This window comes from Perissodus microlepis, chromosome 14, assembly GCF_051167445.1.
Source record: "Perissodus microlepis isolate ML-2025 ecotype Zambia chromosome 14, ASM5116744v1, whole genome shotgun sequence".
NCBI lineage: Eukaryota > Metazoa > Chordata > Actinopteri > Cichliformes > Cichlidae > Perissodus > Perissodus microlepis.
This window is the reverse complement of record NC_140474.1, coordinates 10794184-10807133: the sequence shown is the minus strand read 5'-3', so window position 1 is coordinate 10807133 and position 12950 is coordinate 10794184. Positions and strand designations below refer to the sequence as shown.

General features: G+C 42.1%; 1 protein-coding gene across 2 annotated transcripts in view; it reads left to right on the top strand.

Annotated features, from left to right (window-relative positions):
* nectin3a (nectin cell adhesion molecule 3a) overlaps nt 1-5432 on the top strand; it is a 38390-nt gene extending 32958 nt beyond the window's left edge. For both annotated transcript variants that reach the window (XM_084950451.1, XM_084950450.1), the window contains exon 6: nt 1546-5432. In XM_084950451.1, coding sequence (XP_084806577.1) covers nt 1546-2201 — 656 coding nt within the window. In that variant the 3' untranslated portion in view covers nt 2202-5432. The remainder of the gene's footprint in view (nt 1-1545) is intronic.
* The last annotated feature ends 7518 nt before the right edge of the window (nt 5433-12950 follow it).

Here is a 12950-nt window from a genome sequence, read left to right as displayed (position 1 = left end):
AATTAGTTTAATTGAGCACTTCAGAAATGAGACTATCAAGTAGAGAAAACCTCTTAATTGTATACTGGGGTTTCCCTGCAGTTGGATTTGTTGAATGTTGTAGATCCATTGATATAAATTCTTGTCATAAAACATGCAGCTCACTGAACTGCCCCCGTCTGCCATCAGGGTGCGGATCCTGAGAACTCTACATCATTTTATTTTCATTTCTCCTCTCCTTCTTTTAATCCTATTCCAAACAAAGCTACTGCTGCTTTTGGCCACGTATTCCTCTAACACACGCAGTCTTTTTGGTTTCCCATTGTCGAAAGGAGTGAGCTGGAGATGTCCCAAAAAAGTCTGTCAAGCTCCATCTGCGTACAGTCCTGGTTTGGAGTCCCGCTCCAAACAAAAGCACAGCTGACATCCTGTCCGAGATGGACTTGCGCTGAGCAATTATCTTGCTTCTCTTGTCAGATATTACAACTTGGACATGCGGCCCCTCGCCTCTCTGTCCTGTAGAGATAGTTGGGTTGAGCTCAGTTATATTTCCTCCACACACCCTCACCCTCCCCGGAGCTGTTTGGTGTAGCTGTTTCACATTCCCAGTTGCGTACGCAGCCTTGTGGTTTTTGGCCGCTCGTCTCTCAAATGATCAGCTACATAGTTGCAGACGCTTGTAATCTGCGTGGGGTTAAAATGTGCCGCTGCAGGGTGGGATTGATGGTGACTGATGAAGGAAAATGATTGCCAGTATATCGGTTCTCAACCTTGATCTGTCTTCCTTTTCCTCTCTCCTGCTTTTGCTTTACTCCTGATCCTTCAGGCTCACACACTGTGTGTAATTGTAGGTAATTAGATTCTTACTCAGTTACCAAATCATGGAAATCATTATAGCTCTATGGGGATTCAGATTTTGATAACTAGTACTTAAGAACCTCCTGGTGATGCAGACCTTTTATTAGTGCGAGTCATATTGCTTTGTAGTCGGGCCTTTGATGTGCCTGCGCACTGATCGACAAGTAGTGTCAGACTGCTCTTCGTTTCAGAAGCTGGAGGTCATCATGGAAGCACTTATCCTGACCTTGAGCTCCAGGCAGCCCTTTCCTCTGCAGCTGTAGCAGAGAGCAAATCAGATGCAGGAACCTCACATCGATCAGTGTTTCATCTTCTCACATGACTTCCCCACAGCAGAGTTTAGAGGGGAAAAAAGGGGGAGAGCTAATCACACTTTCTCTGATGCGTAGGAGTGCACGTCCTCCGATCCCTCTCCGTCTCACTGTCATGTTCACGCACACATTGACATTTAACACTTAACCTCTTTCTGCCCTGCTCATTTCCCCCCCGTTTTGCTCTACAGCACAGCTTTCAGCAGGCTCTCTCTCTCTCTCTCAAGAGAGGCATGTGTCTGTGCAGTGTTGGTATAAATTGATCTAAAAATCATTCGCACTTGCTTTGCTACAGAACATAAAGTGTAGTCTTTCTTCCTTTCAGTTTTATGACTCGTCTCTCCATCTGCTGTCTTTCCTCTCTGGTTTAAATCATTTCATCACATTTGCTCTGCAGATCCTCCCCCCACCACTGCAGCCGCCAGCACCACTGCCTCTGTCCTCCACGATACCCCTGGAACCGGCACTGCCGTGGACCAGCGGAGAGCCCCGTTCAGCTCCCCCACCTTGGCGTCCTTACACGACAGCAGCCTGGGTACTATCGTTGGTGGGGCAGTGGGAGGAGTTCTCTTCCTGATCCTCTTGCTGATCCTTGGCGGGGCTTGCTATATGCACCAACGTCGAACCTTCAGAGGGGACTACTACACCAAACAGTATTTGGGACCCTCCGACATGCAGAAGGAATCTCAGCTGGACGTGCTGCAGCCGCACGAGCTGCAAGAGGTCTACGGGGACAAAACGAGCAAAGGTAGCCAGGATCTGAAACCCAAATTGGGTGGAGATATCATTTACCCCGACTACACACCTGAGCGCAAAGACAGGGACGACTGGGTCGACAGGGGAGATGCCAACAGGGGTTTCAAGGAGGGAAACTACTACCCAGATCACTACAACAGCCAAAACATGCACCCCTGCGGGCCTCCTGTGCACAGCCCCATAGTCAACAACGGCTCCCCCTATCTCCCGGAGGACTGCTATGACAATGGTACAGACAGCGACTACGTCTCCCACATGGACGGATCTGTGATTTCACGCAGGGAGTGGTATGTTTGAAGAAACAAGCAAATGGAGGGGGGAGAAATGGACAGCTGACTGAGAATAATTTGACAAATGACAGATTTAAATATCATTAAAAGCTGTGTCATTTCAGTTAAAGGATAAAAGAACATTTCTCAGCTCAGTCTCACAATGAGCTCTTTGAACAATACTGCTCTGCCTTGATTTTAACCACTTAAACCTTAAGGACATGGACATGGATTGCGTTTCACTTTTGTGGCATTTCAAGGAGCTGCAAATATGCTGGAGCGCCTCGGTGATATTATCTGTGTAGGTTTAAGAGGCTTCAGCGTACAGTGACGTTTCATCTGATGTGAATGAGGTTTTTCGTTCTCATGTTTGCTACCTGTCTTTGTCGCAGGTCACATGTCAGGTGTTCAAAGCCTTGTCAGTGAAGTATTTATTGCCCTGACTGACTGAGCTCTGCTCCCATTAAATTCTGTGGCATTAAAAAAAAATGATCTCATGATTGCTTACAGCCTTTTCGTACAGGCGAGCTGTTTATCATGACCACGATCAGTATTTCTAGCAAATTATATTGCATGGTTTTGTTTTGGGTTTTTTGTTTTCCAAAGTATGTTTGTAAGTGAAAGGGAAAGTCGTGTTCAAAAGGGAGAATTACACAGGCATTGTACCAAAGGAAAGAAAGCTGACGTTACATAGAGACGCTGCCCCCGTGCACAGCTCTTCTGTGGCTTTTCTCATTTCACAGCATCTCCTGGAACTTATTTTGTTATATAGTTGTTGTTTGTAAAATGCCAGGCCTGGTTGATTTGGAAACACCCATGGATTTGATGTCACAGCAGCTATGTACAAAGCAAAGGGGGCTAGTAAACCGCTCAACTCAACACACCTGATCTGATAAAACTGCGAATGGAAAAAAAAAAAATCAGTCATTGCTATCTGCCATGGTTTTTTGGAAGACGGTTTCTTTAAATATGAGACAGCAGAAAATGTTTGACACTTTAGGGCCTTACGTTTAGGTTAGCAGCACAGTAATAGCAGACTAATTAAAAACTATAATCAGTGAATGTAGCTACTTTGAATGGCTAATCCAGAAAAAGCGCAGACCTTAAGTAGAATTAAAACATTTGCTTTGATATTAACTTTATTTTACTCAGTGGAGAAATGTGTTAATTCAGTCACATTCATGCAGTGAAAAGCACAACTCTGTTATTACAGTTGTGAGCAAACATCAAAAGAAGCCACCCGGGCCTTGGCCTATCCCACTTAGCCATGATAACAGGCTGTGATGCTGTCTTTTCCATTTTCCCTCCTCACTATCCTCGGATTTCTGTCGGTAAGACCAACACCAATAGGGGTTTTTTTTTTTTAAACTTCACTTCAAAGTAATGTGTTATAAATACCAGATGTGACTGTAACGGCTGTCATCATCTAACATTACGCGGCTCCATAAACCACCAACAGTTTCACTGCTCCCGCTCGACACTCTAGTGTCGTGATTCATTATTGTAAATAAGCAACAAACGGAGAAGGAGAACTAATAAACTGATCCTTCAGTTTCAGATTGGATGTGTTTGTTTAAAGTGTGATTATTTGAGTAGCTTGGAAACGTCGCGAGCAGTTGACGTCACTACTGTACAGGCCCTAATGCTGGGGTTTGGCTCCTCTGAGGATATGCAGCGATCATGGAAAGGGGAAACTTAATCCATGAATGAAAAAATCAGAACCATGTAGGTTAAAGCTGTCTCTGCAATGGCTCCCCAAGGGAAATATATATATTTTCTTCTTTTTTCCTACAAACAACAAAAAACTTGGAACAAACCCCAGCAATATTAAGTTAAGCTAAAAAGTCGACATCATCAGTGATCTCATCTGTTCCTGCTTGATTTGACCTCAGCCATTTGTTTCCTCAGGAATGATACATGAATCAAAGTGACCTATGCCAAGTCTCGCATGAATGGGAAAACGTACCCTTTTGGAAACCTACCACTTTAGTCAGCTTGTGTGTTTGCAGCTAGAGAAAAGTCTGTGAATATGTATTAAAGTCAGATCAGGACAGGAGGTCAGGTGTATTTATTATTATGAGGTTTAATAGATTTTGGACACACTTAAAAAAACCAAAAATATTTCTCCGCCCTTGATTTCTCATGCCAGAGCTTTGGTTGAAGGTTTAGAAGCTGAGAATAAACTACTTTAATCTCTTCAGCTCGCTCTCACTCTCATCGCCAAAACACACACACCCGCCCGCCACACATCTGCCACTGCAGCCCACATTCAAGGAGCAGTCCTTGCCTCAGACTTCAGGCTTTTTAATTAACTTTTATTTTTTTCCCCCCGTCATCACACTCGGCGACAGAAGTGCCCGGGCTCTCTGATATATAGCACGTCCATGTCTGCATGTGCGTTTTGTTTCTTTTTTTTTTCTATGGCCGATGATTCATAGCTGTCTGCTTCAGTTTCTTATTCAGTCTCAGCTACATCTCAGAAAGACAAAAATGAGCTGGAGTGATGAATGTTTTTTTGTTTGTTTTTGTAGTTGTTTGCATGTAAATGAAACTATTTGCTTTTTATTTCTCACCACAAATGTTTCTATACGTGTACATATTGGGATTAGGTTTCGTTTAGGATTAGCTGTTCTCTCGGTTTGGTTTAAATGTTGGTGTACAGTTTGTTCTGGATTCCCCTACTGAATAGTTGGTGCCTTAAATGGGCTGAGCAATGCACAAGCTTAGGAACTTAAAACTATTAATATCATTAAAGAGGAGGACTGACTGGTTCTTTAATATGTATTTCATCTCCATATTTAAGATTTGCTGTTATCAAAGCATTAGAGTTGACAAAAGGTTGATTGTCATGCCTTATACGTTTTAAAAGAAGGACACATGTAACAAGTTGGTTACTGAGAGAATTGCAATAAGCAAAGTTTCACTGGGAATTTAGTCAAGCCAGATTCATAGAAAATATTATTGTCCTGTAAATATGCTGGCTTTTTTATCATTATTATTATTGAAGAATCTTATTTTTTGTATGAGGTCTGTAATTTTCTGAGTATTAGTTTATCTTTCGAGCATTGAGGAGCTTGTCTCATGATAACATAGGCGGCGATCCTGTTTTCACTGCATTTTGTATTTGTTCTTGAGAGTTTGTGACCAATTATTTTGTACATTGTCATTTGAATGATTGATGTCTCACATGAATTGGAGATGGAAGTTTGATAGATTGTATTATGTTCCTTTGTTTGCAATAAAAACCACCATTATTGCACTCTGTTGTGTCCTGGGATTCTGTTTTTGCAAAGGATTTTAAATTGTTTTACTTTATTTATCTTGCATAGAGGTTTCCCTTATCAAATTAAAGCCTGTCAGTAAGACACAAGACTAGTACAATAGCCTTGCAAACCTTACAGTTAAGTCCAATTGAGATGTGATGGGCATGCAGACTTTCAGCTTTAATTCAGTGGTTTCAGTCTCAGCTGACTGCAGGTTTCCCCAACAAGAAGGCCCTGAGTAAATGTGGTTGTCCCAGCTGGACATTGTCAAAGCTGGGAAGGCACCTAAAGAAACCTCCAGCCGATCCAGGAGAGAAGGACAACTGCTGCCTAAGCAAAAATCCATAGTGATCACCTATGTGTCAGGAATATCGGAACAGCTGAGACGCATTTTTTCTAAACACAGTCTCTGTGGCTTTTAAACCCCAAATCAGGCTGGGCCCAAAATTGGTCCACCCCAAGGATCGGGTTCCCCGACACAAACAGAGTAACATAGTGTACGCTGTTAAGTGCCAGGAGGATTGCCAGGATTTATACATCAGGGAAACCAAACAATCTCTTGTGAAGCGGATGGCACAACACAGAAGAGCTACCTCGTCAGGCCAGGACTCTGCAGTCTATTTACACCTACAGGCCAGTGGACCCTCTTTCAATGATGATGTACACAGAGGACAGAGAGGATCGCTAGTTTGAGTGCAGAGTCAAGGAGGCCATTTACGTGAAAAGGGAAAGACCATCTCTGAAAAGCATAGTAATGATCAAGGAACTGACCTCACAGGCCATTGCTCATTCAGTGGGCTGGTTTCAGTTATTGTGCAAATGTACTGTTTACAAGGTTGGGGAAACCTGCAGTCAGCTGAGACTGAAGAAGTCACTTGGATGAGTGACGAAACGTTTCTCCCATTGAAAACGCTACGTCCAGATGAACAGAATCAACCTTTTGGGAGTTCTTCTTAATCTTTCATAAAATAAAGTGCTAACAGTGTTCACCTGATATGTAACTACATGTCAATAAACTGTCCAATTAATTCTGATCTGAAAGTACGGGTCCAATGAGCTTGTGATCTCATTCATTGCCTTTGAAATAGCTGCTTTAAGAATAGGGACGAGGTCTGCGACCACTTGCAGTCAGTTGAGGTTAAGCGGTCAATTGCATGCAATCTGTTTGCGATGAATCGGAAATTCGTAAATCTGCTGCTGGCTACAGACACAGAAATTCACATTCACTTCTTAGATTCTGACTGACTGATTGATTGAAATATGCCTGTGCTTATAAATTAAACAGCAACCTTTGCAATCAGTCTGTCTGCGTGATTGCAGTCAGCGTGAGTCAGACTGGAGCTGTTTGGAAACAGGTCCTAACAGACAACCGGCGCAACTGCCTTGCAATTGCAAGTGGTTGCTGAGAGACTGAGGCTGTTGGATGTTGATTGCCGCAACTACTTACATTCTGTTGTTGACAGCAAAAATACTACATGCAATTATCAGGCAACCAGCAGTTTATTTCTAGTACCAGGGACATTGCTGTCCTCCTATAGTTTAAGTTGTAATGCAATGTGATTGTTCGTTATTATTATTATTTGATTTTAAATCCATCGTGGTGGTGTACAGAGGCAAAATTACAAAAAATATTATTGTCATTTATCTCCACACACACTTGTTAAATGTAAAGTCGGGGGTCGGTTTTGTTGAAGAAAGTGTCTCAGTCAGTGTTGACAAGTCTTCATGTTTCTTTGTGTAATGTTTCACTTGTGGTGGAAAGTTAATTCTTAATCTTGGAAACAAGATTTGAAAAACAATAGTTGTGTTCAGGTTTAAAGGTCCACCATCCTAACACTAGCCCCAAAGAACAGCTAGTTTCATTTTCAGCTTTGCTCTATTAGAGAGAGAATATTTTTTTGTATGTGATTGAACTTGTTTAATTCTCTAGTCCCAGTGTAGATATGATTTTAAATATAGCCAAATTGTGGCAGTGAATGTCATTGATTTCAATCAGATTAGGATCAATGGGGGTTAGTCAGTTTCCATCTTGGGGTCTTTGTGGTTTTCCTTGAGCCCATTACTAACCACCATGTGCAGTGCGGTGCAGCACATTGTCCTGCTGGGCATTGGGGACCTTTGTTAGGTGTGTGTGCTTGTCTTCAGCAATGTTTAGGTATGTGGTACATGCCAAAGTTTAATCTGAAGGAGTTGCCAAGACCCAAAATTTTCTGGTCAGTGTTATGCAGATCATCTGTCAGCGGATATTGCTGATTGGGGGACATTACAGACTTGTGTCCATTGGATGTCTGATCATGGATGGATGGATGGATGGAATTCTTCCACACATGAAGTGAAGAGGTCATTGAAGCCAGAAACCATTAATCTCTGCCACCTTCCTCCTCTTCCACTATCCACACCTGTGTAGTTACTAACTGACCCATCTCACAAGGCTCTCCATCCTGTCCAACTCACCACCCTCTTCATCACTGGTTCACAGAGAGAAGAGAGCGATGCCGCTGCGTTTTTGTCACACCCGCACCAAATGCAGGGCTACTGACCACCCACAACTCCCCCTTGTCACCCATCAGTCCTCAAAGAATAAGTTGTTTCTCTTTAAATACTGTGAACTTCTCACACTGAAATTATGCCCTGAAAACATTTACAAAGGAATTTACAATGGCATCCCTAATCCAGGCCCTCCTACTCTAAGTGCCTGTGTTTAATCCCCAGCGTTAACCTGGCTTTGGGAGTGCCGCTCACTATCAATATGTGTTGTTTAGCAAAGTGACAATCGCTCCCTCTGGTCCAGATTAAGCGGAGAAGGAGAAACCAGATACTTAATCCTTTGTGGCATGGAAAGAAAACTCCCTTCTTGGACTTCACTTTCATCACCTCAGGGTCCACGTCTGCCAGAACCAAAAGCACTCACTCTATTATCACAGTGTTGCCTGACTGGGATAACCCCTGCCTAATCCATCACTGCTACCATCTGCATGTTTGTGCAGGCAGGGTGGGTAAATAACGCCGTGTTGGTGGGCTTGGGTTACTTCTTGTTTTTCCTTTCTTAAGTTTTTGGCAGATGGCTGCAAGGGGCATTTTTTCACACATAATGAATCAGTCAGCAAATGTGTTTAGTTTTGTTACCTCGTAAACCACAGCGGGTTCCTTCAGCATTCCTTACAGACCCCACCCAAAGAAGTTCACGTCAAAATGGGGATTCTCCATCAGACTTCAACAAGTTAAGTTTTCAAGTTTTCTCCCCCCTTGTTAGTAACAGCATTAACTTTATGTTGTACATTTCATTGAAGTGAGAGGTAGCCACGTGTATTTAGTTCTGTGACCCTATTCTTCTTCTTTGAAAACAGAGGTTTTAGCTAATGAACACGACCGCAGCCCCGGGGAGCTCACATCAAAGGCCACAGCTGACTGAGCTGAACAGACAAATTGTTTGAACGCATGGATTTGGAAATAATGAACTACTGCAGAGGGTGGGAGAGTGTGGAGCAGTTACAACAAAAATGTTGTCACATGGCCCGCGGTCTCACCGGCCCTGTCTCGGTGTGAAGCGTGTGAGGCTTCGGGGCAGGGGCCAACTGTAACGGCAAATACTGGGAACAGAAAAAAAAACGTGTTTGACATAAACAGCTACACTTGTTTTTCTTTAGAGTGTTCACATTTTACTTAATGTTTTGATATTGAACCTTGATTTCGCTGTAGTTGTTTCCCAGTACATAAGATGACATGGAAATGCAGATGTTCAGATTTCAACAGTGGATCATTGGCAGCTTGTGTGTAAAAGGTGTCACATGCTGCAATGAATCCGCCTCTGCAGCTCCTCTCAGGTTTATTGACCTTAACACTGTGGTTCAGCTCTTTGTTTTGGTTTTCCACCAAAAATCTTTACTGTTTTGGCTCATTTTAAAGCTCTCATGGGATTGTTGGTGCCTGCTCTGTTGGCTGGCAATTTTTTTTCTCCATGTCTAGTCATGGTTCAGTAATGACCGAACCAATGTTTGTTCTTCAGTGTCCTTCTTACACTTCCTAGAAAGAGAAAGTTTGTGTTAAAGAATTGTTTTCAGCTACTTCTTAATCAGCTATGATAAAATAAAATAAATTACATGTGCTCAAATGTCAAGAATGTGAAGAGAAAAAAAGGCTCACCCGGTCCTTTTCCTGGTGATGTTGACACTGGGGACAGAGAGGCGATGTTGGTGACTGTGCTTCAGCGGGAAATCTAGACCATACCTCTGTGGTAACTCCATCCTATCAGAAACCCTATGATGTAACATACGCCATCTGATTTGGACCTCCCCAGAAATTTAACTACACATTGTATCAACACAGCCTGGAAATATGATTGGCCTAACGAGTACAGTCGATTACTCCTGTGCATGTCTGGCTACTTTTTTCCACTGTTTTTTAATTTAGCAGTAAGAGAATAACAATCATCATCTCTCAGTCATTATTACTATAAGGAGTAATAATCATAGCATCAATATAAGGGATCACAAACATCAGCAAATCCCTGGAGGGAGATTGCTGAAAATATCCCAATGGATCTGAGGGAATGTACAAAGAAGTGGACATATATATAAAAACAGCATTTTATTTGTTTCCATCTGCTGGCATTGCAAATAGAACATAGGGCATGACCATAAGGTAATTAGCAGACAATGCACAAAAAATGTCAGCAGTGATATTATGCAGGTTACATTGTACGTTCTACAAAGATTCACAGCAGAAGTCTAAAGCAGTGAAGTGTGACAGATTAAGTTCATAATGCAAACAAATGAGAGAGAGAGGTGCATAAATGTAAACGGTTTCAAAGCGTTGGCTCAAGTAATCAAAGTCTGTTTACGTGGCGAAGACACTGAGGCCGTCTGTTTGCAACCATGTGCTAACCATATTAGTTGTTTAAACAAAAACAAACACAGATGCATTTTTAAAAAAAAATTCATTTCAGTAATTTGATTAGAGCAATACTTCTCACTTTGTAAGAGACTAGACCTTTGTTCTGCATGGAAACAACATCAACATCTGTCTGTTTGTAGTTGAGTTTTGACCAGGAACATGATGCCAGGCATTGCTGAGATGAAACATATGGTATCTCAAGGCAAGCATCCATCCACTGGTCATTTAGAGGGTGCAGTTAAATACTCATAGGCTATATATAAAAGAATAAATGTAGCCAGGCTGGCGTCACCCATTGGTTTTGGTCATTGCAATCTTGTTTTTTCAGGCTAGACAGCTGAACTGAGCTATGACCACCTAGAACTAGTGTTAACCAGCTAGCTCCGGTAGCAAACCGCAAAATTCATTGTGATTCAGGTTTAAAAAACGAAACACAGAAACCAAAACAACAACCCTTTCAGCAACTTTTAGTGTAAACAGATGCTGTAAAGTTGGGCATTTTAACATAGCATGGGTGATTTTGGAGTCAAACTCAAGTAGCCGTTTATGGACGGGCAGCTTTAAACAGGATTCACTCTAAAGAGCCAAAAAACATTTTGACTCTCAAAGTGACAACAAATGTGAATCCAAATGAGTCATTTTGATTTACATAAGCTGAATGTGTAAATGTAAAACATGATAATCTATTTTCTGCTGTCCCAAAATGCTCAAAAGTTGTCAACTTTGGTCCTTAAAGACCTCAGAAAACATTTAAAGTTCATCTGGGGAAATCAAATGTCCTGAAAAAGATGATGTGATACAACTACTGAAAGGACCCTGCCCAGAGATTTGTTTTTGTTTCGATTATAACACAAATTTCAGGCCACATTTTGTTTTTTTATTCTTGATATTTATTTTTAAAGGATCCCACAACAAATTAAGGAGTAAGGAAGTTAGTGAAGTAACTCTTTACACAACTAGTCATTAACTTGAGAAAGTCTATTGTCCATAAACAAATGACAAAAAACTCCATTCTGTCCTTAAGTTTTCCTTCACGGTATGGTTGGAAAAGTGGTGCTGTCTGCTAAGAGGGCTACTGTTTCACTCTGCCTTTTGGTGATTTACATGCCATAAGTGTAGGTTTTCATTGTTACAATGGAGAATTTAAATGATGCCGTATATCACCGACATGACTGCCGCAATGGAAACCGTCTTCATTATCCACTTTCTACTGCAGTGTAGAAAGAAAAGAGTATACAAATTTTGCCTATACAAAAGCTTCCAGGAGACAAGGGGTTCTTATCTGAAGCAGGGCATATTTAGAAACCCTGCTGCATCACCTTTAAGCAATAGATTTGACTTGTTTGCTGTATAAATGGCTGTACTTCCGACAAAGGAGAGAGGCTGGGCACTGTGACAAAACCCCCTTTGTGCAGTGAGTCCTCAGAGACTGAGAGCAAAGACAATGAAGGTTTTCATCGATGAGCCGCATTGTTACTCTGGATTGCACTGAGGGCCATTCACAGATCAGATCCCGTGTGCGGTTCCCAGCCCGCTCTGCTGCCATGAAAAAGCTTGCTGCTGTGAGGCTGCGTTTCTCTCTGCTGACTCAGAAAGTTTTCCAGAGACACTTTAAGGAAAAGTACTTAGAGCAGCATATCGTGTTGTACAATATAAAGTTAAATGGGGAAGACAGAGTGGTTTTCTCAGGAGTCCATTAAATATAGTATAAACATACAGGTTGGGGGAGTGTAGCAGTGAGAAAACATCCATCAGATTATTTGTCGAGGAGAACGGCTATCACTGCAGCCACCTTTAAAGACAAAAAAGCACTCATGTCAGGGTGAAAGGAGCAGACAGTTACCTGTGTGGTTTTTATATAAACCAGCTTCTAATTGGGCTCCGGGCATGCCACAACCTCTGATCAGAATGGGTGGGCAGCCATGTTACTGGGCGGTGACAGAGAGACCCCCACATCCCCCTCCATTGTTCTGCAGTGCTGAAGCAGATATAATCTTCAGTGAATTTTAATCCCTCCAAAACAATGCAGTGGTCCCTGGGAAGTCACCGTAGGGTATATAAAAGGTAACAACAACACACATTTGGAGCAGACTGAAATGCCGTTAGGAGTCGACTGCACCTGCATATTTATTTGTGAAAGATATATGAGGTGCCTGGAGAAACTGCTTGTTTTATCATTTTAGGGCATCTGTCCAGTAACTGTCAGGATAGTTCAATAAAACGCAAAAATGTCAAACTGCTGGTGACGCTGGAGGACAAGTCAGAGGATCCCAAAAGTCATTAGAATACGTCATCCAGGAACTGTGAATAGCCATTTTGGAGATGCTAAGATATTTCACTGTGAGAACTTTGAAACTCCAGAGATGGGTCAGTTTAAGTACACAGTGATTTGAGCTGCTCTCAGAAAGCTGGACATTCTGATGTGTGCCACCTGGAAAATTTTCAACACCAAACAAGTCCAAGCTGCAGTTTAAGTAACATGAAACAAAAAAGGAAGGGTGACCCTCTTAATTCAGATGAGAATTTGCTCTCTTCCTCTGGTCGAACATTGTATTTTTTCTTCAGTACAGTAAGCACACAATCACCCAAGGTCGCTGTGATTGTTAACTAGTGTGGTCATG